This window comes from Lagopus muta, chromosome 23 (assembly GCF_023343835.1).
Source record: "Lagopus muta isolate bLagMut1 chromosome 23, bLagMut1 primary, whole genome shotgun sequence".
Classification (NCBI taxonomy): Eukaryota; Metazoa; Chordata; class Aves; order Galliformes; family Phasianidae; genus Lagopus; species Lagopus muta.
Window position 1 is genome coordinate 5,016,204 of NC_064455.1, and position 26,328 is coordinate 5,042,531.

Genomic DNA, 26,328 nt, shown 5'->3' on the forward strand with positions numbered 1-26,328 from the left:
AAAGGTTACATCGGTTGTTCCTGGGGATCTGGAAGCTTTCCTGCACCTCTCAGAGTTCTTATGTCTAAGAACAGGCCTACAAACAAAGCACATAGAAATGTTGACCATTCATTGTAGGTATTGGATGGCTTACTGAGGCTCCTGGTGGTGTTAAACATTCATACGGAGCAGGCTGTGTGAGTATTAAATTATGGAGCAGATGCTGCTTCTGTGGATCGTGTCCTTCTGAAAGGCAGCGAATGGGGAGCAGGGAGCATCCCTGTCTTACCAGTGACTTTTTTGTTGCATGATTCTCTTGCAGCAAATAGGGCTTTTTGTAATAGCTGTGTTGCTTAATGATGTCAGAGCAAGGGTCGGATGACTTAATGGTGATGTAATTATGCCAGGCTTGGGGTCAGGTGATGTCATGGGTTACATAGAAGCTTGTGGTAAACCCCCAGTTCCAGTTCAGATGTTATTACAATCAAGCCTAGGCAGAATACTTGACTATGGGGGTGCTTTAGTGCTTCCCTGGTCCTTTTTGTGTTTATTCTCCCTTGTTTGCAGGTGACCCCACACAAGTAAATAAAACTGGGACCTGTTTGCAGTGCCATAGGTCTCGCTCCTTTCATGTCAGAGCTTTGTTGCTTACTGTGAGCAGACTGATTTGCATTCCATTTATCTATCTGCTTTCCCTTCTGTTGTTTCCTTTGGTCTCTAAAGAGAATCCGCATTTGTGATTATTCTGGGGCAATGAAATAATTCTATTACAGCATTTAGAGGTCTCTTCAGCAGGTGCTTTATTATCTCAATAATTCAACCTGAGAGACTTTCCAGATTCCCCAATTCCCAGAGTTCAGGAGCTACAAATAAAACTCTTTTGCTCCTTCCCTGATTTGGTTTATTTAGCCTCATTTATCTGTGTTCTTTCCAGATCTTCCCCAGGAATTTCATTTAAATGTGCAATTGACGATATTCAGTAAAATTGACTTCAGGAGTGCATTGTGTTAAAATGCACACGAGACAGCATGAGTCCCACTTGGTTTGGGTCATTTATAAAATTTGCTTTGAATTGAGGCCATTAATCTGAACTCAGTAGAATGTTTGCTCATGTCCCTGAATTACCTCCATAATTCATCACAATAGGCCAGCTGTGGTCACATAAATCCTGGGTTCAGAATGTTGGAATGAACATGGGTCAGAGCTGGAGAGGGGGTCCCTCCCATGGCAGAGCACTGCAGGGCTCAGTGTGGAGGTGGTGCCATGTCTTTCCTGCCCTACACTGCCCCTATGCTAAGGAGAACACTGTGCTCTGGAGAGGCTGCAGCGAGGAATGGCTGCAAGGATGCTGCTCCCCTTCCACCACTGCCATACACGAGTCAGGAACATCACAATAAAGCAGAAAAAGAGCTATCTGATATGAGTTTATAGGGAGCTATAACTTGAAAATGACACTCTCTTCCTGATAACATGGTAAGGTACATTGCAAGCTCATTGCTTGCTGTGTGTTTTGCAAAGGGAGATTCAAGCACAGAATGGATGAGATATTCCGTGCCGTAAGACGCTTCCAGTCTTTATTTTCATTGGACAGTGTTTCCTGAAAAGCTCTGCCCTATCTCTCATAGCAACCTGACTTCTTCCTGCAGGATGAGTCTCCTTCTGGGCTCTGGGACGTGGCAGCTTCCTCATGGCTGTGCTCCCAGCAGTCTGTCTTTGCCATCCTCTGTGCTGCAAGGGTTGGGGGTCACAGCCTGAGGGGAGGGGGGCACAAATGGGGCACCGAACCTGGGGGGAAGCAAGCACCTTGAAAGGCTTAATTGGAGCACTCTGAAAACAAAAGGTAATTTCATCCTGGGTAAAATGTCGGAGTTGCACTTTGTTCTTGTGGATCACCCCCTGGTGCTTTGGCTGTGTCTTAGCAGTGGTTGGCTGGTCAGCAGTTGAGATGCAAGGCAGAATTCCTTTGGGGATCACTAAAGTTGTGAATACTGTTTCTGCTAGCTTAAAATTCCCACCTACTTTGCTAGAATGTGCTTTAAGCCTTCAAATAATACTATATTCCTTACCTTCATAGTCCAATTGTCATGCTAGTATTGACATGTAGGTGTTCTGTTAGTCCAATCTGCTCATCAAAAAGGAATATTTCAGCTTTACTTTGCTCAGTTTTAGTATTTGCATTCAGCACATGAATCCAGCTGGCATCCAAAATGAGTTCCTCGTAAAACCACTTTGTGCCTTGCTCCAAGCTGCTTCTCCCTTCGGCTGCGCCGCTTCAGCCCGTAATCACCAGCACCTCCAAGGCAGGAACATTGCTGTCCTTATCTCCTTGTGCTGACATTTCCCAATGAATTTATGGAAAATGTAGGAAACGAACCCTTCATGTCAGTGCTGAATATTCAACGTGTTGTCCCTTTGTGGAGTGATGGATTTCAGATCAGCCAGTGGGCTGCGAACGGTTGGGGTAGAGATGTTTGTTTTATGTACACATAAAGGCATCCTGGAATTGTCAGCAGTTTTTCATCCACTTCCCTGACTGAATCCAAGCAAGTCCTCTGACTATTCAAAATACCTGCTTGGTGGTGTTATCTGGGCAGTGCAGTAGTTAGAAATGCATCCGAGGCTGCAGACACCTAATTATGAAGAAGAGACATTGCCATCAGTCCTGCCAGAAGAAAATCTGTGTTGTGGACCTGTTCAGATTCCCAGCGAGAAGCAGAATCTATAAAGCTTGTATGTAATACATAATAATGTTCCTTTAGTATTTGACATTTCATTAAAAAATGAAGGCAGCAGTGACAAAACCCTCAGTGGCTTTGGCCACCAAAGTGTCTCACTCATGCAAGACCTTACCTCTGTGCTGTTAGTTAATGAGTGTTGAACCCTTGGCTTCCCACCTGTGGCCACAGCACATCAGAGCTCCTTGCTGGGAGCTCCTCCCTCATCAGCACCCATCTTTTCACCATCTCATAGCTGTCAGTTTGACAGAACAGATTTCTTTCTTTCTTTATTTTTTTTTTTACTATTTCTTTAAAAAAGTGAAGTGGAAGCAGCCCCTTAACAGAAGCTGTGAAGGCACAAAAAAAACCCCAAAACAACCCAGAAAGATGAGAAAAATGTCACCGCTCATAATGATGTTAATTATAAGGTAAATGAATGTTGACGTTTGCGAGTTTGCTAGAAAAGATCAGACATGGTAAAGCGTGGAGGATCTGTGTGAGTGTGATGTGGAGAGAGGCGAAGTTGTGTAATGTCTGAGCGCTTGCATTTATAGCAGAGCAGGAGAAAGTAAAAGGTTCAGCGCTGCCGTCTTTGTCGCTTCTTGTAATTATACAGTGTGAATCTGAAGATACTTTTAAAAGCCTCCTCTCCTGCAGCCTTTCTTCGTCTGATTTGTGATTGCACAAAAAGGACTCAACGTGGTGAATATCTTAGAAGCCACCGGGTTAATAGAAGTAATGCATTCCCTTTCACAGTCTGGTGTTTTGGTGAACATTTTGCATTTGCAAGAGGTGCAGGTAGTCTGAGCTGCATAAAGCGAAGGTCAAGGGTTTGATTTTAATCAGAACAGCTCTCTCTTCAGCTGAGGTGTACACATGGGTCCTTTTAGCAAAAGCATAGAATCATAGAACAGCCTGGGTTGCACAGGAGCACAATGCTCATCCAGTTCCAACTCCCTGCTATGTGCAGGTCACCAACCAGCAGCCCAGGCTGTGCAGAGCCACATCCAGCCTGGCCTTGAATGCCTGCAGGGATGGGGCATCCACAGCCTCCTTGGGCAGCCTGTTCCAGTGCATCACCGCCATGTCCTTCACCTGAGGCTGTATATGAGCCCAGTTTACTCCCTTTCCATATCTGTAGCTGTGTGCTTCTGACTTTTCCCCCTCTTTCTTCTTTCCCTGTTGTTATCCTGACTCTGCAAGGTGAGGTCACTGGGAGCACACTGGTCCCTCATGCTCTGAATGGTTTTCCAGATGCTGATGAACCGTGCCAGAAATTCAGCTGCATGTCATAAAGTATTTATTTTCTCTATAATTCACACCGTGTTGCCTTTTTATTTCTGGTCCTTTTTAATATGAGTAGTTACTCATGTTTTCCACTTTAATGCAATTATACCATACTTTGCCTTTTCTCTCTTGCAGGTAGCTGACAAGCTCGTTCAGCCATTACGTGATATTAAATGAAGTAATTGCAATATTAAGTTTTTTATGACATGGAAGAAAGAAATACTATTGAAGAGTAACTGCATGAGGTTGCCTAGAGAATGAATGGGCTCTGGGCTGAAAGCTTGGTTAGGGACACGTGCCTGGCATGTGCCTGGGATGCAGGGTGCTGCTTCTGACCTCTACATCCCTGCTCTGATGGGGTGGGTGCCCGACCAGAGTTATGCATCGCTGCTGGAGCTCAGCTCCCTGTAACACATGGTTTTGGTCAGTACCCAGATTAAATGCCATGGTAACTCCTGGGGAGCTGCCATATTACTCTGCTGCATTCTGTGTTGCCCAGGACATCACCTTACCAGGTTCTCAAGGTTGTTTTTGTGACCATCCCAGTCCTTCTGTCCATAACAGAGCTGCTGTGAGGCGATGCTCTGCAATGTGGGGCTGATGGTTGGGTGGGCCCTGGGCACAGCTCTGCTCCAGCCGTGTCACCCCATTCTGTGTGTGACCTGGAGCACAGCACGAAGTGCAGCTCTCATGTGTTATATGTGGGGAAAAATGAAGGGCTGACTGCAGAGCCATCTTGTAAGGGAGCAGGTGGACGTGGCAGAACTGACAAGGAATTACTCCGTATGCTGGATGTAAGTGCTGCTGAGCTGAAGCGCTGTGAATCCCCACATAAGATGCTGTTGGGTGAGATAACAAAGGTTCAAGGAGGACTGATCTCGGGAATGTTTCCTGATAGCAGTTGTGTTTGGATTTCACGTGCTGCCTGTTTCTGCTTGATAATGAGCTCGCCTCCCTCTCGTGCCCACTGTGGTTTGGGGTTTGTGTTTTGGTGATGTTTGTCAACAGGACAGACTGAGTGTGTCGCGCCATCAGCAGATCTTTGCTCCATGCACCCACTCACTGCCACCTGTGCCTTCTCCTGCTAGCAGAGCCCTCTCAGGGAGCAAAGCGAGGGTGGCCATAAAAACCCATTCCCAATGGGATGGTTGGAGATTTAACAGCAGTACAGCAGTTATAAAATGGGTCAGCTGCACCCGGATGGAGTTTCCTTGGTGAGGTGTGATGTGCTGAGGTGTTGAACAAACTTCCTTTGTGTGCACACATCTTTCACCAACCCCAAGCCCTGAGGCTTCCGAACATTTGGCTGAGCAAAGTATTTTGTAATGGCACAGTGCTTTTCACAAGACAGCACAGCTGTACCATATATTCTATACATTACATGGCTTCTGAAATGCATTGCTTGTGCAGTCCGTTTCTGTGACCTTGGCTCATTCCTGTCCTCCTTCACTCGTTGTTTGGGGCCATAACAGGTTGTGCCACCACAGTTACACAGCCCATAGCCACAGGGTCTGTCCTGAGGGACTGTCTGGATTATAACAGGAATTGTTTGCGTTATGGAGATTTTAATGATAATTTTGCAATGTTTTCTTAAACGCGGCCAATTTAACATTTCAGATGGCTTTTGCAGACATCGAATTAAAAGGGCTGAGATTGTTTTTCGGTGCTATGGTTTGCATGATAAAAGGGTGCCACCAGCTTAGTGGCAGGTGTTTCTCGAAGTCCATCAAGACCTTTTGTCTTCAAAACCTGCTCATGCCTTTGATTACTGCGGTGTGATTAATGTTACAGCAGTAATATCTAGACCCTGCATCCTCTTGTTGAAGATGATACCACGACGTCTTTGGAAAGAATATAGTAAGGATGAGACGTTTGTTCTTCCTTCAGGTGCACATTGCATGTGAAGGCTGAGCACAAAGGCCCCAGAGAGCAGAGAAGCAATGAGCAGTGGGATCCTTAACAGAGAGTCTCTAAGGACAGAGCAGCTCCTTGGCCTTTCAGCCCTTTCTTTCTAAGGTCACACAAGGGCTGCAGTGCATCAGGCACTGAGACCTGGGCTCCTGAAGGAGGAGGCAGCGAGCAGCACCAATAACCTGATTAACCTGGTTGATTGTGTTGCTGGCTGAAGAGATGGAAGAACTGTTGGCTCGTAGAAGTTAAATGATGTTAGGCTTTCACAAACAGAATGAGAAGCTCCTGCTCAGCTTTGGGATGTGCAGCACTGTGAGACAGACACAGGAGTCCTTTCACTGCGGAGAATGCACTGCCTGGTCCTCACAAACAGTGATTTATTTATTGGGATCAAAAGCATGGAGTTCTCTCAACAGCAAACTGTTTTGTTACACTAGCCCCTTGAAAATGGATTTTTTAAATAATTCACCAAAAAGGACAGGAAGAGGCTTGTTTTATGCTCTTCTGCTCCAATTATTGCTTGCTAAGTAAATATACATCATCTCACAAGCACCTCTTCAGAATCTGCCCTGTGCCAGGAAGAGCTGAAGCCATTAACATTGACTTGGGATGGAAAGCGTTGGGGTGAGCACAGGGGGGAAAGAAGCCTTATTTTTTCCATAGCTTTGCTGGCTGGGTGCTGCTGAAGATGCTTCCTTGTCTCTGCTGCCAGATTACAATAAGGCTCAAGCATCAGCTTATCAGTGAATGCAATATCAAACCTTCCGGAGTGATTTAAGCAGGTAACTCTTCTTCTTTCTAAAGAGGTAACAAGGACAATGAAGTACTCAGTGCAAAAATGAGAATCTGGCTTAACAATTCATTGCTGTAACTGCTATACTGCTCCTCTCACAGGGCTTTGATATCCTGGCAAAATAAGTATTTATTGCTGTGCAGGTCTGGTGTTAAATAGCGGAGTGTAAAATGACAATGTCAAACCAAGTTAAGAATCTGCTTCATTATGAGAGATTTCCCTGCAATAATCCTATATATTATACTTTTGTAGTCACTGCAGAAATTACCACAGGGACCACTCTGTACAAACAACCGCTTCTTCAACATCATCATTACCAAATCTTCGCTCCCTCATAAAAGCTCCTCCCGGTGATCCCACAGATAATTTCTTTGGTTGCTGTTTATTTATTAGCCGTGCCTGAGCACTGCGGCTGTTCTCCCAGCCCTCATCAGTCCTGCACCTGGAACGAATTTGGGGCAGAAATGTTGTGTGTGTTTTATCTCGGATACGGGAGGTAGCTGAGGACAAAGAGGTCGGTGTGTGTGTATGGGGCTGTTCAGGAGAAGCTCTTATCCCGGACACATCGTGACTTCTCTAAGTAGATTGCACAAGAAGAAAGAGCAGCAGCTGGGGACCCGAGCAGTGCTGGGTTGTGTCACCTTGTCACCAAAGGCCATTCTTGAATGACCTGTAAAACCCTGAGATCTCCTGACATGCCATCAGTGGAAGATGAGTGCTCCCAGGTTGGTTTTCTGGGAATGGTGCCTAGCTTTTATTTAACTTCTGCCCTATCCCAAAGGCCTTGATCACAAGATAGGAGCATCAGGAATTAATAAGGTAAACATGTTGGCTGCTGGAAGCAATCCCTGTCTGTCTCTGTTTCTCCTCCATTCTGCTTCTCTTTGACCCAGTGTTTGACTTTGTGCTGGGTTTCCTTGATGTTTATAGCTCTCACTCAAGGCTTTAATAATATTTGATCTCTCTTTTAAAAAAGTTTTAGTATAAAGGATGTGTATTTTAGCTTTATGAATCTTTAGGGAGGCTTCTACAAGAACTGCAAGAAGCCATTCCATCCCATTCCATGTTGTGATTTATAAGGCAGTGGAAACATTCAAGGGACAAATGTATTGTGCAGTGCTTTGGAGGAGGCTGAGGATGTTCTTCCACACCTTCTGGTCTTGGTGTGTGCAACACAAATACCCAGTGTCATCAGCTGAAGCTGATGGGAGTACCCCTGGGATTCTTTATTCGGTGGAATCGTATCTCAGGTCTAGATGTTGCAAAAGAGATCCTGGGGTTGGACTTCCAGCAGGATTCCCTGCTTTGGCATTGGGTCTCCAGCTGCTGGCATGTGGAGCTGGCTGGTGATGCTCAGTGCTGGGAACTGCTGAGAGCACTGCCACGGCTCAGCAGCTTCTTGATGCTCTCTGTGTAGAGATACATGAAGGTTTAAGGAATGTAGAGCAGTGCTGAGGCTGGAATTTAGGGACAAAGTGGCTTCTGTGGATTTGGCTTGAAGCCACTTTGCAGCTTTTCTTCAGTTTTGGGCTTCATGCTAAATTAATATCTAGAGTAAATAAGCAGATGGTTCCACTAAGCCCTTTTAACAGAAATTCTAGTCTCACTGTCACTGTGCTGCAGTTGGAAGTTCCCTAGTAAACAGTCTTGACCGTGATAGCTCAGAACTGTTCTGTCTGCTGAAAGATTCAGAAGTGTCCCCTCTGTGTGCATACCCAGGGGTACAGCTGTGGTGGTCCCTGCTCCTTTTGGGAGATGCTTTTTAGGACAGCAGCACGTTTTCATGGCTGTAGGAGCTGAACCCACTACAACCAATCTATTGGCTGTCCCTTGGCTGGGAGGGCACTGCCATCATTCTGAGGTCACATGCACTTGAAAATGGTCAAAATAGCACAGGAATGAATGCAAACTTCAGCTGCCTCTGGCTTAGCAGGAGGGCAGCAGGATGTGGGGCTGCCCTCAGCCTGGAGCAAGGTACCACTCATCACTTGGTGAGGGCTGGAGCTGATGGACCAGCCCTGTATCTCCCTGGGCTACACAGCCCATCAGCTCCCCACTGCTTTACAGGGCCGTGGCAGCACCGTGCCTGTGAAGATGGATTTTCTGCATGTGGTGTGTTTGTGTCATTATTTATTATCAGCACTGAGTTGCAGTGCTATATAGAAAACTCCAGTCACATTCAGATCCTGCAGTGCTAAATGCTCTCTGCCTCGGAGAACTTGCAATTTGTGATGACTTTCTTCATCCCGAGGCTGCTTTGCATTTTGTCGTAATTCCTACAGCCATGACTGCTGTAATTCTCACGTTTTCACTGAGCTGTCAGCTCTCTGAGCTCCAGATTGCAAATTGTGTTTTCTGCAAGTTTCTGTGACTGTTGAGTTGTAGAGGAGCCTCTGTAGAAACTACAGAACCTGAACCAGATGGCAGCTCCAGTCTAGGGCAGGCATGGAGGGGCTCCGGCTCTGACTCTGCTTGTAACTGAAGCTTAGCATCTTCCATTTTTAACGTGGCTTTGGAAGGCAGCATCAGCTCGGCGAGCTCTGGGAATTTAGAAATGCAGTTGCCTCGACCTGGTAGAGCAGCAGCTCCCAGATGGAGCAACCTTGGCTGGAAATGGGCGGGCTGAGATGTGAGCTTCATTTGGTTTCTTGGGCTCAGCCACCAGAATTCTGTGGGCTGACTGTTGTGCCAACACAGCCCGTGGCTTTCCAGCCTCATCTGTCAATGCAGAGTCCACACTGAATGGAACTTAAGAGCACTGTTAGCCTGACAGAGACGTGAGTGTATCTGTGCACGCAGTGATGGAAATGGCTGCTATTTATCAAGTAATAAACATAGTGTCTCTTGCTATCAACACATCTAACTCTGCCTGCACGGAGAAAAACAATCTCTGTAACACTGATAATAAGGCAGAAAGGGTTTATAGGAAATTGTAATAAAGCTGTAGCAGATTTCTTTGGGGGATTTGCAGCGCGGCATTAGTAAGCTTCGATTGCATTAGCTGTTCTGCTGTTGTGTTGAATTAGTGTTTGTTGTCTCCTGAATAGAATAAATATAATCACGTTTGTTACCTATCTGTTGGTGTGACGGCAGCCCAGCGCCGCTTCTGTGCAGGATGGTGGGAGGTGCTCCGCAGAACAGTGCAGCTCCAGCAGCAGCTCCTGCTCAGTGCCGTGTCCTTGCAGTCCTGCTCTGAGCCAAAAATTCATGCTCTGGTTCTGCATTTGGCTTCCATTCTCTCAGATCAGTTTATGGCTGCACTAAGGGCCCTTTGCTTTGGGGGAATGGGCTCCCAAAGGTCCCCACGTTCTCCCTGTTGGCTGTAACGTGGCTTTAGCTGCAGTATGGTGAGCACTGAGACTTCGTGCTCATGGCCAGATGGAGCACCTTGCAGTTACCTTTATGCACCACCTGCATTTTGCTCCTTGCTGCCCTAAGTGGCATGTCAAATTGTGCCTTCAACTGGAAGTGAATTTTATCCCAAAAATGCACATCTCCATTTGATTAATGCCTTGAAAACTGTGTACCTGCAAGATAAGCCACGTGCTTGTGTGTATCTAACGCCTACTTACATATGCATGTGTGTGTATATGTGTATGCAGTACTGCCTATGTAAATGTAAGAACCCAATTAGGAGCAGTAGGTGGGTGTGTGGGTAAGCACTGCTCAGCTTAATAAGAATTCCCTAGAGACCATCGTGTCTGTTGGATTGCTCCATCGTGACAGTCTCAGCAATGCGTACAGACTGAATTCTTTCATGAAGTGCCCATCATTAATCCAGAATAAAGATCCAAGAGAATTCAGACTAATGAGACTGCGATAATTCTGAAACATTTCGTAGGTGAAGGAAAACAGCAGAGAAATGAGGCTGTCGTGTCCTGAGCATGGTGTGAATTTGCTTGGCTCTGTTGTCTGCAATGGAGCCACGTCACCTTGGATCAGCCAGGGCTTTGGTTTCTGCTCTTTTAAGGATGAGCTGGGGAAATGTCACTTAAAAAATGAGGAATTAAGGACTTTGGTGTAAAGGCTCCTGCAAAAAAAGTATCGATTTGTTTTTAGCCAGCAAATTTATCTGGGAGCAGGCAGTAATTAAAGTCAATGCCGATGACTGAAGTTTTGCTGCCGCACGGAAATGCTTTCATCTTTTGATGGAATGCAAAAAGAAAAAAAAAAAAGAGAGAAAAAAAAGAAAAAGAAAAACAAAAAAGAGGGAGAAAAGAGGAAAGGAGTGATGAATTCATTGGGTTGCAGTCCCAGGAGCAGTGTGGGCAGGCAGCACGGCTGCTGGAAGGCAGTGGGAGCAGTGCAGTGCTCTTGGAGCCGGAGCTGAATCCTGGTGTGGAAGATGAGTGCAGCTCCACTGGGAGGAGGCAGTGGCAGAGCATCTGAGGTCAGACTGCAGGACCTGGTCATGGGGAGAGGAGTTCAGCACAGAGCTGCATCCAGGGACTGAGAATCAGAGGCGAGCTCCTCATCAGCAGAGTGCTGTCATTGAGATGCAGCTGTGTTCTTTCCATCCCCGGCAGCATTTAGTGAGGAACAATAACTTAATCTAATTATTCACTTTCCATATAAAAGTCCATTGTGCTGGGATGTCTCTCGTCACCAAAAAATGAGGTGTAGAGGTGCTTAAGTGTACTTTGTTTAAGAGACCTGACATGCTAAATAAGATGCTCTAAATTGATGGTACTTAATTCAGCTCTCATGATAATTTGAGCAGAGGCTTGGATGCAAAGTTAGAAGTACGAGTGAAGGGAATAATGGCACACAGCTCCAGCAGTGTCCCCTGGTTGTACTGAAAGGAAAAGTGGCTCTCCAGCCATACTGCTGCTCCTTCCAGGCACCTGTACATGGGTTCATGCCGATCAGGGATCCTCAGTCCCCTGGCAGACCCTAAGGAGCTTTAAAGTAAGGGCTGTAGAAGTTTTTATTCTAAAGATACAGGGTTGTTGGCAATGCAGTGCTTTGAGTTTCACGGTAGCCCTCGTGCCTTCAAGTTGACATTAAATTCATTACCTCCCACTGCTGCACTTGACATAATGGGGCTTCAAGGGGAGTTCTTAACTCCAGTTGTGACCTTTGGCTCCGTGCTCTCCTACAGTAAATCTGTGTGACATCCACGCCATGAGTTACCCATCATCTTTGGGTTCTTAAGGGAAACACTGTGGTCAAACTCAATGCTCATCAGCTTGCAGGGTGGTTAAGATTGGATCTTCTGCCTGCAAATATTTCCTTCCTCCATTCTAGAGCTTCTGCTTCGCTTTCTGACGTTTTATTGATTTTTCTTTTTCTTGCTTTTTCTCTCCATGTGGAACAAAATTAAAGCAGGAATTGGGATTGTAAATAGATAATGGTGCCTGAATGCAGATTAATCATTGCCAGCCACGTACAATAACACTAATTGCACCAAGGGAGGAATGGTTGAATGAGCGGTATAAATATTTAATGCTTGAATCCAATGTGAAATACAGGAGTGAAAGAAGAAATAGAGAAAATAGCGCAGTTGAGAAAACCACACTTCACAGCTTTTGCTCAAAAGAAGAGTTTTGATACCATTAACCTTTCTGTATTACGGAATAACGGAGCATTACAGGAGCTGCGTCTAACTGGGAGGCTTCAATTTCACTTAAGAAAAAAATGCTTAGTGCTTAGATTAAAAATATTGGAAGCTATTTGGGAAGGAATTGGTAAAACTCTCAAAAGCTGTTGCTTGAGAAGTGCATTTTTCACAGCCCATCCAAACCTGCAAGTGGGGCTTTGGGGATGGGGATCAGGAACTGCCCAACAAAGTGGAGGATGGGGAAGAGTAGAAGTCTGTGTATCTGCAGATGTTTGAGCAAGATTAATGCACTCATAAATATCTGCTGGGGGGGGCCATCCCCTGCCCTGCAGCTGGAGCAAACTGCTAAGCAGAAGCCAACTGCTCGCTGACCTCCATCCACCACAAATGGTCCCAAATGGACCCAATGGGATCCCAGGGCAGAGCTGTTCCTGCTGGTTCAGAGGAGAGCTGAGATTACAGCAACTGTGTTCAGAGCCTCCTGGATTTGCAGAGATATTTCATGTAGAATGGTACTGAATTCCTATCAGTGAGTAATGGGTATTGATTTTACTTCCAAAAAAAACCAACCAACCAACCAAAAAAAAAACCCACCCCTAATTCTTACATTTCTGGTTAGTCATTCCAGGGCCTTAGAGTTCCAGTTAACATGCTGTCACATTCAGGAAGCTGCATATTGAGTCAAGTGATTCATAACTCCTGGTTGATGGCAGCAGGAAAGGAGGGGAGGGGAACAAAGCAGCGCTGGGTTTATAACACAAAAAATAAGACCTTGAGAAATTGGAGGTACGAACGCTGTGTGCTCTGACCTCGTGCAAGCAGCACCTCTGTGAGCACTCACAGTGCCTTTGTGTGCTGTCCTGTTTGCAGCTGCTGCTCTGGCAGTGCTGGGTGTGCTCCCGGTGTTTGCAGTGCCTGGGGGTGCAGGGGGCTCGGGGGGCTCTGCAGGTTCTGTGCTGAGCATCCTCCCCACACCGACTGGAATTCAGCAACAGCAGCCAGGGCATTTGCATTCAGAGACCATGCAGCTGCTTCAGTTCAACTGTGTTTACCTGTAATTAAATATTCCATTATCAATTAACCATTAATGCTTTCCAGTGATTATTTTAAACCTGTGGGAGCCTCGTAATGAAAAAAAGTGGTAGTTAACTGCAGGTGAGCGGGATGTTTTCTGTTACATGCACAGCGTAACCATTTGGTTTCTTATCCACGAGAACATTTCAGCCTGTTGCTGAGCAGAGTGCAAGGCCTGGGTATTGCACCCTTCGCTCTGCAGGTGTCCATCTGCTGCTCAGAGGCAGCAGCTGAAGGATGGTGGGTGATGGGGATGCGTTTGGCCGCTGCCGTGGCAGTGGATCAATGCTGTCTGTGTGGAGCAAAGCAGAAGCTGCTGCTCTGGGGCTGGAGCTCACACTTGCAGCATGCTCCCACCTGCAGCACTGTGGGGTCTCCACCATATGCACAGTATGCATCACCAGCCTTCACTGGGTAAGCCCAAGCAAGGCAGCTGTCCAGTGCTCCTCTTCATCACTTGTAGGGCCAGAAGGAGCTGCCTTTGGGAGCTGAACGCGAAGGAGGAGCTGCTGAGATGGCTGTCCTGGGAATCTGAATCCTGTAACTGATGTTAACAATGCACTGCTTCAGTGCAGAAATAAAGGGGTGGGAAGATAAAAGGGAGTCTGCTGGACCGGAGCCCTGGAGAATACAGTGTGTGTGTGCTGGGAGCTTGAGCAGCGGCGTGTTGGAAATGAAGACCTGATAGTGCTTTTGTGGCTGATTTAGGCCTTTCAAAGAGCTGTCAGGGTCTTAAGCAAATGCCACATGATGCTGATGGATTTCCGTGCAGAGATTTGGGGAGACTTTGTCCCTCACCCCAAATCTCCTGTAGTTCTCTATAGCAGGGCAAAGCACTCTGGTTATGACTGTTGTTCTGCTTTTGCCTTCAGTAATTTTTTATGCTGTTGCACAGGTGGCAAGGAGTGCTATCCATTAATTTTTTGAATCAGTGATCCAAGTGCAAATTCACTTGGCTGACAGATGTCTAGCTTTTCACTTCAGCTATGTGGGATTCTTGGGAGTTAACAGTGAACTGTTGATGTACCTACAGGTCAGTTTGTGTGTAAATGATGAGTCAGCTGCATCCACTTCTCCAAAGTACACATTAAAAGAGAGAGATGGGGAAGAGGAGGGTGAAGCTGCTGTGTGCAGCCAGGTTAATTTTACTGTTCTGCAGTTCTTGGATCAGGTAATTGAATTATTCAGCTCTACACAATTCTGAAAGCAGAATTTGGCTCTGCGCACCTAAAGATTCTGTGTGAAAAGTTTGACTTTTAATTCAGAATAAATCATAAAAGAGTCTTTGGGGAAAAGAGTGTGAAGTTTAAACACGTTGTCATAACAAACAGCCACAGCAACTCTCCTGGAATTGCTTTTAGATGCCCCGTGTCTGATCTCAGCCCCAAAGGCGTGTGTTTGAACTTAGTCATTCGAAAAGGTTTGAGGTGAAATTGGAGTTTGTATTTCAAAAGGGTCTGCAGAACTGACATGAAATTGTCAACAGTGAAACATTCAGGAGCGATGTCAAACCGACGTGCAGCGTGCAGAATGTGTTCAGTGGTGGTTCTGAGTTGTGCAGAAGTCGGCTTCGCCCCACGGGATGCTGGAGGTTTGAAGCCTGTACTGTAGGTGGCAGAGGTGCATTAGCTATGCAGCATCATCATCCCTGCTGCTTCATTAGCAAGTGGAGCAGGAGCACCTTGCAGATCTGCCAGGTGTCATCCCAATTCCCTGCTGTTTGCCTTGGGAAAAGGGAAGAGTTGTGACCTCTGCAGGTGTTAGTTGGGTGTAGGACTTTGGAAATGCTTTCTGGCTGTCGGTTCTACTGTTGAAAATGGAAAGTTATGAAATCTAAAGCATCCTTTTGAATCAAAGAGATATACGGTGTACTTCTACCTTCATCTAAAAAAGCATAGATAGCAAAGTACCAATAATTTGTAAGTCAGTGACAGTCTATGATTAAAAAATTAAATGGGTTTTAGTTAACAATAATAGGATTCCATAATAGCTTTTGTCATGGTAGCGTTATTCCCTCACTGTGCTTAATGCTCCCATTATACACCTCAATTCAAGGGTGCTGTGACTTAGGTAAACACTGTTCCAGACTGAGGCTTGGCATGTGACACCTCTGCCAAGAAATATGGCTGTGTTTAATAAAGCAAACAGCATAATACTGCTTTTTTGTTGTTGCTGTTAAGGAAGTATAAGATGGTATGGAGGGAGCAGTTGCTAATGGGCTGTGGAGCGTTGCACCTCACATTTGATGGCTGTAATCTTTCCTCCAGGTTGGGGTAGATCATAAATCATCGCTTCTTGCTGGCAATTTCCAATGAAAGAAGATTGTTCTTGCCTTTTGCTCAGCTAAAATAAACATTTGTTTTTTCTTTGAGCGTTGTTAACCAGACACATCTCTCATATTCACCAAGGAGGATCGGCTATGCAAGGACGTTTGGTTTTTGCTATAACTCACAGTCAAAATAACGCTTGGCTGTTCTTGGTTGGTTTCTTGCAGGTTCACTGGGATGAATCTGCCCGCCCCAGTTATCAGCAGTAAAAATTGGCTGAGGCTTCACTTCACATCTGATGGCAACCACAGGCAGAAGGGGTTCAGCGCCCAGTACCAAGGTGAGCACTCGCAGCACATCCAGACAAATTCCACTTGATTCTTTGGTGTTTTTAACCTTGATTTTTCCACCTGGTTTGCCAGGTGGTGTTGTATGGAGGACTGCTGTTGGAAATAGGAATGCCTGAGAGTTACTGGCAAATCGCTTTGCACTCTATGCCATGGGATGCAACCGTTCAGTGCATCCTGAAGGGTCCCAGAGGGAGGATCAGCTCCAAGGGCAGGGGCAGGGTGGGAGAAACTGGAACAGGGAAGGAGCTGGAAGGGCTGACCAGCTCATGTCCAACCTCCAGAGACAACAGCTTTCCTCAGAAGGAAGGAATGGGACTTGGGGAGGACGAAGTGCTGTAGCACTGACTGACAGGAGCACAGTGAAAGGCAGATGAGTTTCCTTTCATAAATGTGTAATCCTGCCCTTTCCGTTCCTTGTTTGTTTGGCCTTAGCAATGTAGTCATGGCCTCAGCAAGAGCCTTGCATTATGAATCACCGTTGTTTCTTAACTTTCCTGGTGTTCCTCTGATGTATAAATTGATTTTGAATTATAATTAAAAACCTTTTGGTTTTTTGTTCTGTATAACACAAATGACCATGCAGCTGATGGCTCTTGATCCGGCATTTCCTTTGCAGCCACGATTGCTGCTTTCTATTGAAACACCTGTCTGAATCATCCTTTTTCTTTAAATAGAAAAGTAGAGATTAATGTTATAATTCCCTCTGATTAGATGAATGTCAGGGGGGTTCTAATCTAGCACTCTCCTTGGAAACTCTTTTGTTAGATATAATGAACTGTGCTTTTGTGTATTGAGTGTTTAAAAGGTGAAGCTAAAAACGTGCCCTTGGAACACCACTGAAGCAGGACCTCCATCCAGTGGCAGGGGGAGCCTGATAGCCATTCTTCAGTCTCCTGCTGGATGGTCTGGAGTTTGTGAGGGTCTTTCCAGCTGTTAGGAAAGATCTCCATACCTTAAAAACAACGAACAAACAGTGCAGCAACAAAGCAGCTCAGGGCACGAGGGCAGGATTCTGGCAGGCAGCGGAATCTGTGCTGACAGAGCACCCAAGTGCCAGTACAGCTTCAGAAAACTCTGCATAACCCTTTCAGAGCAACAGAACTTGGTTTGAACATAAATATTTTAATGGAGATAAATAAGTAAGTAGATACAAAATAGGACATGTATTGCCTTATAAAGTGGAGCAGCTAAAATGTGTTTTTTTAGCAGTAGAGATAGAAGCAAACCTCAGGGTTGTCCAAGAGAAGGAAGGAGGGAGGGTTAGGATTAATCTGATTTGTTGCTGGTTTTCCAAAGATGTGTTCATCCTTTATTAACACTGTTTCCTCTCAGATGTACCTGGCTTTGCTGATAATCTATAAGAAAATCATTTCCCTTCCAACTTGTTTAACATTGATACTTAGATTTAGCAGAACTCCATCTTAGTATGTTCCATTTCAGCTCTTGCTAATCCATGCCCCAGTTTAGAAATCTTTATGAACATAAAAGCAAGGTTAGATAGAATCAGCCCATATACAGGTTTTCTTTATGTTGAATGCAGTAAATTTATTCCTTTGCAGGGAGAGTGGAAATATTTTTCCCTTTCCTGTCTCTTTTATGTAAGGTGAATCTTGCATTCTTGCAAATACTGTGTTCCACATCCTGTGAAAGCAAATGAAAAGAACCACAGATAAATCAATGCATTGATCTTTTTTCCTTCCTCCCCAGCCTCCCACTCCCTCTGTCTTCATTCCCCAGTGGGTGCTGTGTTATCTGCAGCTGATAAGAGGCTGAGCTGGGTGTGCATTGCTTGGGGCAGGTGACAGTAAGGGTGCAGAGCTCAGGGACATCAGTGCAGTGATGGGATGCTGTAAATGAGGTAATGAAAAAGCTGCTGAATTTAAAATGATGCTAAACAGAACTAATGATCTGGCTGGTGCAGTCCATCTCTCCAGCATATATTTTATTACTTAAGTAGGGTCCCAAATTGCTTTTTAGCTGATTGTTACCAACACATAATTGTATCTTTTATTGATCTGCCCTCCCCATTCCCTTCCCTTTCTGTCCTGCACTCAGGTAGAAAGATAAATGTGGGTGAGTTGCAACCCACAGCAAAATGCAAAATACTAGCAGACCTGTCATCTTTAATAATGCTCTCATGAACTCTTTTGCACATATTGCACCACCTAAATGGCTTTTAAGCATATGTACATCTATACATGCTTAATTTCTGGCAGGTCTGCAAAGGGAGCAGAGGGATACGGTGTGAGCTGTGCAACCTGTTCAGTCCTTTGGGCCATACTGGTAAAATAGGAAAAAAGAGGAAAACTGTGATGTTTGTTACAGGCTCCAATTCCTAAATAAGAGTTTCTCAGAGCAGCAAAGGGGAGGCACAGAGGTAAGGGGGTTGTTTTGCCAGCAGCTTGCACAGCCACGTGGGGTGTTTCACTTTGCAGGAAGGTGTTTTCTCCTCACCTCCAGCTTGGGTGAGAATCCCCATAAGGAACCTGTGCTGATGTCACAGGTGATACTGGAGCACCTCAGCAGGGGAAAAATAAAGTAGAAAACCGATCCAGGCAAGCCAATATTTAATAGCAATCTCCCAGCAAATCTGCCAGCAAGGGGAGCAGAGGTTGGTGGAACAGATTTTTGCTGAAATGTGTTATTTTTCAAATTAAAAATAAATAAATGTCTCCTTAAATTCTCATTTAGAACAACATGAAGCATGTTAGAAAAGACATCCCAGAATGCCTCCTCACTGGAAAAGCTTTGTAATGTCATCTTTTAAATCTGACAGGATGCTGAGCTTTCCATTAGATCTATTAGGAACGTGTGAGCAGCAAACCCCTCCAGAAGACAGAGTAACTTCTGTTCATCCAATTAGCCTGACACAGGCCTTTGTGGTGCTGTTCTGCAGTCAGATTTGTAAACAATATAAATTTTCATACGCTAGATTTTTGAGGGAATAGCTAAGGGGAATTGTTCCTTTTTTTTATGAAGAACAGTGATAATGTGTTCTGAGTTGCTCTAATCGAAAGTAAGTCGTTTGTAAAACTTGACTTCATCATTTCATCTCCTTGGAACAAAATGGGGGATTAAGGAGGGAGAGAATGCAGTGATCTGTACCAATTATTGGTGAAAGGGAGGGAGTGCATTTAGGGTAATACATGGGACATGCTGATGGGCAGTGCAGTTCTGTATGTTTTAGGACCGGTCCCTTGCAGTGTCTCTCTGTTTTCTGCTGTTTTTGTTGCTGTTGGGTTGGTTTTGAGCTGAATTTTCTGTTGGTCGCAGATTTGGAGTGGAGCATATTCTGGAAGGCAGGCAATGAATGCAGTTAAACCTTTTATTACTGAATATATCCTTCCAAGGATTCCCAGTCATACGCCAGGCCCAGCTGCATGCAGGCTGTGCGTTCTCCATGCCGTAAGCTGGGGTTTGGTGATGTTGCTCTGAAGCACTTTACAGAGCAGTGAGTTGATACTGCAAAGTCACACTGAGCATTGTGCATCCTGTGATAGCCCACATTTAACCCCAGGAACTTGGGCTCGGCTGTATCTACTGACTGGGAGGGTTAGTTGTAGCAGAGGCAGCATAGGCACAACCTATGTTCCAGGCTTCCCCTGAAATTTCAGCTTTTGTGGCCTCATTCTCTTTTTCACATCCCTGACACAATGTTGTATTGAAAGCCTTGAGATCAGGCTGCAAATGTCCCAGAATTACCATAATGTCACCTGGAGGAAAGCAGTGCTGTTGGGCATTCTGAGACCTGCTGCCTTTCCCTTAGAGCGTTTGCAGATGGATTACAGTCAGAAGGAAGCAGGCACGTCTTACATTTGCTTTGGAATTGGCATACTGTTAATTATTTGTCCCTCTGAATTTAAAAAAAAAAGAAAAAAAAAGGCAACAAACCCCCAGCAGATTAAAGATGCTCAAACCAGGCAACATCAGCTTTTCTGCATGAAAGTTTTTTGAGGTAATTCAGCCCTCAGTTTGAAGTTATGCTTTATTTAAGGAGAAAGCAAAAAGCTGTACCAAATGATGAACAAAAAGCTGCATGCTACAGCAGTGAGCTCAGAGCAGCACTACCTTGGGTGAGCTTCAAGGAATGATGCTTGACATCTCCCTGTCTGAAGCTCCTGCAAACAGATGTTATTAGCTTTTTTTTTTCTTCAAGCTGAAAAAGCATGATTAAAAAAACCTTGTTAGTTCTATTGGTAATTTTTCTTGACAACTTTGTCTTTGGAATGTGCTAATTTAGAGATGAAAGTATGATGAGATAAAGAACAAGAAAAGAACAGTTTGAAGTGAAAGACGGACTGCTTTTCTCCATAGATAAGAACTGGCTCATCAGAAAAAGGATCCCATAAAGCAATATGGCCATCGTGCTTCCTTTAACCACATTAACTTCAAACGTGCCAGTAAAAATTTGCTGTGTGTTACTGCAAAACCTCTCTGTGCTGCAGGAAGCTGTTGCGTGTCTGCCAGTAGTCAGATGGATTTGGTGGTGTGGGGTTTGTGCAGAGCCCTCTGTGCAGAGAGAGCCTCAGTTTGGCCAAGTCCAGATAATAGGGACAAATAGTTGCTGAGTTTCATTGGCCATCTTTGTATTACGTGGGATTCTTTTGGCAGTGGACTGATCAAAGTCGAAGCTTAACTCCGCATTTTGAGATCCCTGCAGTTTCCTGGAGCTTTCTTTCAGTCTGTTTCCCATTTGTAGAACGTTAAGCAGCATTGCGTGGCTACAGAGTGCTGAGGATTGTATGCCCAGCTTTTATATTCAGGCTGGGTCAGCTTGGCTCAGTTCTTCAAAGACAGCAGTAGATCTAACAAGGGTAAATGAATGGGGGGAGCTGATGGGTTTGAGGGGTTAGGAAAAGTGTTCAAACATCTGGGAACTATCGTGTGTATCTCATTTTACATCATCACCAACGGTTATCTAAAAATTTTCTTTCTTTGTGTTTTAATTCTGTCTCTGCAGTCAAAAAGCAAATGGAACTGAAATCCAGAGGGGTGAAGCTAATGCCAAGCAAGAACAGTAACCAGAAGACATCAGTGTGTAAGTGTTCTGACTCCTCCATATGCTCTCTTTGTAAAATGGTCTCCTTGAACATTCCATTTGACTTTCCAGTAATCTCTAAAACTTTGTCACTCTTAAAAGTTTTAATGCTTTACCCTTTCTTCCCTTTGCATTACTGCATCACTCCCTCCCAGTGCTCTATTCACAAGCATGTACTAACCCCTCGAAGTGGGTATGCAGGGGATTGGTGTGTGTGCATTTAATATATACTGTATGCTTCCTATTCAGTGACAGACCGGGGTTCGTTGCTTCTGTCTTCTTTTAGTGTGGAAAGTGTCAAAATGTAAACAGTTTGGAAATGTGAAGTGATGTTGCTATCGTAAAACCAGGGATAGGGATAAGGAACCACAAAACAAACCTGGTAGAAAATCTACAGAAGCAATAGCGGCCTTTGTTTCCCTCTTTGCATTTTATTTAATTATTCATCTCCTGCAGAAAAATCACGCCCCTTCAGTGTGCAAAAGCTTATAGCACTGACTTCTATGATCTCTGTATGAGTTTCTCACGTTGAGCATGTCTGATGTTTGGTGTCTGTTAGGGAGATGCTCGCAGTGTCACGTTGTCACCGGTGCGTTTTCCTCCGGCTGTAAGAGAGCCCATCAGATCCGTTCATCTTCACACGAGGTCCTTTTCAGATCAGAAGCGACGCTCATCTTTTCCTTCCACACGTGGCTGAACAGATGGCTGCGCTCCTGAGGGGGCTCTGAGATTAAACATGAGGGATCTGAATTACCTGCACGGAATATTTCACGGGGATTTAAGTAGGATCAGAACGCAGACTTTCTTAAGATGGTTTTTAGAGGAGAGGTTGTACTTGTTCGTTTTCTGCATAGCCCATTACGCTCATCAAAGAGGAGCTGTTTGGACATTCTGCTCGCCTGAATTTCAGTTGCAGAATTCAGTTAAGAAAAATGGATGAACTGAATTTAAAACATCACTCAATGAAAAAGGCTCACTTTCAGGTTCACATGAGTGCTTGTAGCTTTTAGTCATTCAGGAGAAAAGTCCAACAAGGTAACGAAGTAGCAGGATGTAAATTATCCAAGATCTCCAGAGTACAAAATGCTGGGGCACGTTCAGGTAAAACTCAGTTGTAAGAAAGGCTCTGAATCCAGGATGCTCTGGGTTCTGTGAAATCCAGGCTGGATGTGGCTCTGGGCAGCTTGGTCTGGTGGTTGGTGACCCTGCACATAGCAGAGGGGTTGAAATAGATGATGGTTGTGATCCTTTTCAACCCAGGCCATTCCATGACTCTATGAAATGTTCTTGTCAGGTATAATTTAACTGTCATTTTAAGGTGTGATAAATATTTCAGCACTTAATGGAGAGTGAGGTTACGATAGAAAATAGCCCTGCCTCTGTTTGAGTGAGCGCTGGAGCTCCGTAAGATGGAAGGTTGTGTTTGCAGTGGGATTGATGCCGTGTGGGATGTTGGGATGTGTGCAGGGATTCTTCCCCAGGTGGAAAATGGCAGTTTGTTTTCAGCTCATCAGTGCACTGTATTTTCAGGGTGTCGTGCTGTGTTGTAGTCGGGCTCCACTTTTGAGGATGAAGTTGCTGGAAGTTGCTGGTGCCTCTGCCCAGCCTGTCCTCGCCCAGTGCAGACCAGACTGCAGCCTTGAATGCCGCCAGCTCAGCATCTTGTGTAGCACTAATCATGTCATATTTGATAAGGCAAAACCCGGTGCAGGAAGGCAGCTTAGCCTGAAAGTTATTGACCTGTAGTAGTATTGATGGTGGAGGAACTGTGGCCCAAATCCCTTTCTGTCACCAGTGTGGGGTTTGCCACAACCCTCCTGCCTTCAGCTCCTTCCCTGTACACTGTGCTCAGCAACGTCTGGATTGTAAACCCCAATTAACCTCCATCCTGCACAGCCTTCTGCTGTCACACTCCTGTTACAGTGAATTTTCAGCTTCAGAAACGCTGACTCCATAGGAGGTATCTCCAGAAAATGGTTTATTTTCAGAAAATGGAGCCCTAAGTGTTATCTTCTTTTTCCCTTGCTTTTCTGATTTGCTTGGCTGGCTGTGCCCGCTCTTCTCTGAAACTTTCATGAGCTTGTGAGCTGTGCATCACAGATGACCGTGCAGGTGGGACAGGCTGATTAAAGGTCTCTGGATTGGATACTGTTGCTCTTGTCATTTCATCTCGCTCGGCTATCAGAAATTTAGAAATGTGGTGAAAACGAGAGCTGTGCCGTGCTTTATTTCCAAACCCTTTCCTGCCAGCCGTGGTTTCTGGTGGTCTTTGCCCCTCTCCTTTGGGTAGTGCAGCTCCTTCTTTGAGGCCTCTGTTCTGTCATAAGGCAGCTTGCAGCTCCACGCTCGCAGCCCTGCAGGTTCTTTCAGAGGATTTCAGTTCTGCTGCATGGATGCTGTGGTTACTTGCCAGATTAAAGCCCGTTTCACGTGTCTGAATGAGGCAGAATGTATTCACATCACACTTGTTTGTACTCTTTCAGAAAAAGGGTTTATTAAAAAAAAACCATGGAATTTGGTGGGGGACGTGCTAATTTTGTTCAGTTGCAGTCAAACGTGTTTATTTGAAATTTAAATCAAGTACTTCAGACTGTTCACCATCCCTAATATTAATTGGGCATCTTGCTTTAATCATTTTTAGGGGAAAATAATACAGCTCTGGAGAAAAAGCTATAAAAAATACGGTTTAAAGTTTGAGATTATGCTTAGAGGATTACTTCTGGTAGCAACTGAGGGACACACCTTTTGCATCTGCAGTATTCCTGAAGCAGTGAGAAAGTGTATTGCATGCAGTGTGTAAATGTGTATATTCCATGTTGATACAGTGGAAAAAACGTGGCACCTTGGTTACAAAACAGCATCAGAGTTGCTTTTGTGACATTCGAATGAGGCACACCTGAAAATGCACTGCTGGACATCACTGGAAGGGATTGCGTGAAGCAGAGAAAGCTCTGCGTACCTTCAGTTGTATCAATTTGTACTAATTATGCAAATGCAAAGTCGTTTGGGAGGGTTGATCCAATTTGGTCTCAGCCAAACGTACGGGAGCTGCTGGGTTCAGCAGTGCAGCAAGCCTGCTTTGTGCATCAGGTGTGAGGAGTGTCTGTGTGGGTCTGTGCTGCGCTGCAGCAGTGGGGCAGAGCAGCTGCTGGGGCTGTGAGCTGCAGGCAATGAACTCCCCAGTGAGTGGGGCTGTGCTGCAAAAAGGCTTTGCAAACTGTCTAAAAATCCACAGGGCTGTGACATTTTGAACTCTCAGATACTTGGGAGCTCTTTGTAGGTAGCAACAAGATGTGAAATGGGGGTTCAGAATGCCCCAAATGATAACAGTACAAAAATTCCATCTGGAAGCAGTCGTTTCCAATGTTAGGCTCTCTCAGCCCAAGTCTTGCATAGTGCTAGCTAGACATGGGAGCACTTAAGGTCGAGATTTGTAGCCTGGAAGGGCCCTGAGCACATTGTTGGGCTCAGTGTGATACCAACAGCTCTGCTCTGCTCTCCAAGCTGGGCTCTGTAACCTCTCATTTGTCGGCTGGCTGCATGGAGTCACCATCAGCCTTACAGCACTCATAAAGATGGACTGAACATTTTTAACTGGTAACTGCTGAAGTGCTCCCATTCCCCTCACACCAGTTAGAACAGCTCATCTTCTTGGACTGTGTTTTCCATGCTGAGAAATACTGAGTTTATGTAAAAAGCAAAGCAAAACTGAAGGAAACCGTTTGGCCATCTTTGTCATGTAGCTCATATTTACCATTCCTAAATTCAATAAAAAACTGTCCATTGGGAATCTCTCTGAACTTTATTAACGTGGGGAAGTAGAGAGAACTAAGGAAGGTTCTCAGTTCTTTTAACAGATGGAGTAAATTCCTGGGATAAACAAAGCAATCATAACTGGGTGCTACTGAAAACACAATGAGGAAAGTGGTTGTTAAGAAATAGGAGGGCAAAGGGGCTGGAAAAGTGTTATTTTGGGAGAAGGAATCCTTGAGCCTCCAGCACAGAACTTCAGCACTTCACCCCAGTTTTTAAGATTTATTGTTGTCTTTGTAACCACGAAGAATTTGGAGCATTGCAGCCTTGGTGTGAAGCAGTCCAAGCTTTAGGCAGATGAATGCAGCACCCACTGCGTGTTCTCAGCATAACAAATGTGGTTTATCAACTCTGGTTAAGTTGCATTACCGTGTGTGCATTTAGAAGACAGAAGAAGAGAAGTTTCAGTGCCCATCTAATCCATCCTCTGCTTTCCTTTGTATTGACAAAGCAAAATGTCCAAACTACCACGCTATGAAGATACCTTTCTTTTCTCCTCGCTCTGTTCGTATCTAATCTGCTCACTGGTTTATGTATACGTATTATATGGTATTAATTAAGTGCTAGGTAACGAGAGAAGAACTGCTTTTAGTCTTCAGAAGTGTGATCAGTCATTTGCAACTTGCCCTCTGGTGCCTGTGGGTTCTGCTGGTTATCTGTAGCCTTGCCTGCTCCCAAAGCCATGCATCAGGTTTGCTGTCATCCGATTTGGGACGTAATAAATGGCCGTGACAGCAGCTCAGAATAACCAACACGGTGTAACTGATGTTGTCTGGTAGTCTTCTGACCATGGGAGAGAGGATGGAATGTGGAAAGGCAATCTGGTGATGTGCTCTGCAGGAAGGGATGTTTCAATGCAGGCGTATGTGGAAGCTGTGTTGGTAAACGTGTGCATCGCAGGCTCAGCTCCTTGGTTAGTGCACTTTTATCCTGGAGAAGGTATAGAAATAAGATGAGAAATCGAAGCATTTTTTCTTAAATACCACGTAGACTTGTGATGTACGTGTTGTGCAGTGAAGCTGTTGTGCCAGGATATTCTGACCTCATTCCTTGCTCTGACCAAGGCCGTTTGCTGCACCCTCTTTTTCATGCTCTGAATTCCCATTTGCTTTGTTAGAACAGAAGCATCAGGTATGCGTCACACCTGGGGAGCTCCATGGCAGAGGAGTGTTTAGCTCCATAGATGGTATTCAACAGCCTGATCAAAACTCCAGGCAGCGTCTCCAGGTGGTTACTGAGAGTTCCCCCAGTGGGGCCAGTCTTCTGTGCCACTATTTTGGCTGGCACTGAAATGTGCCTGCAGCTCCTGCAGTGATGAGGCAAATTCTGGGTTGCACAGCCAGCTTCTTGCAGAGGTTGTAAGCTGCTCAGGCTCTAAAGCAAACCGGCCAAGTTAGCAAAAAGTTAGCAGCAGATTAAAAGCTGTTCCATTTTTTGTGTGTATCAGGGAAGGGAGAATCAGTGGAACAAACCCACTGAGTTCTCATGCAGCTGTGATGGCTGCTGGAGATGCTGCTCGTGGAGTGTGGTTTGGTTGTG

At 45.1% G+C, this 26,328-nt stretch overlaps 1 protein-coding gene across 2 annotated transcripts in view; it reads left to right on the top strand.

Moving 5' to 3' along the window:
- Positions 1-26,328, top strand: part of CSMD2 (CUB and Sushi multiple domains 2) — a 229,936-nt gene that overhangs the window by 72,439 nt on the left and 131,169 nt on the right. For both annotated transcript variants that reach the window (XM_048969227.1, XM_048969228.1), the window contains exons 7-8: positions 15,816-15,928; positions 20,899-20,976. In XM_048969227.1, the coding sequence (XP_048825184.1) occupies positions 15,816-15,928; positions 20,899-20,976 (191 nt within the window). The remainder of the gene's footprint in view (positions 1-15,815; positions 15,929-20,898; positions 20,977-26,328) is intronic.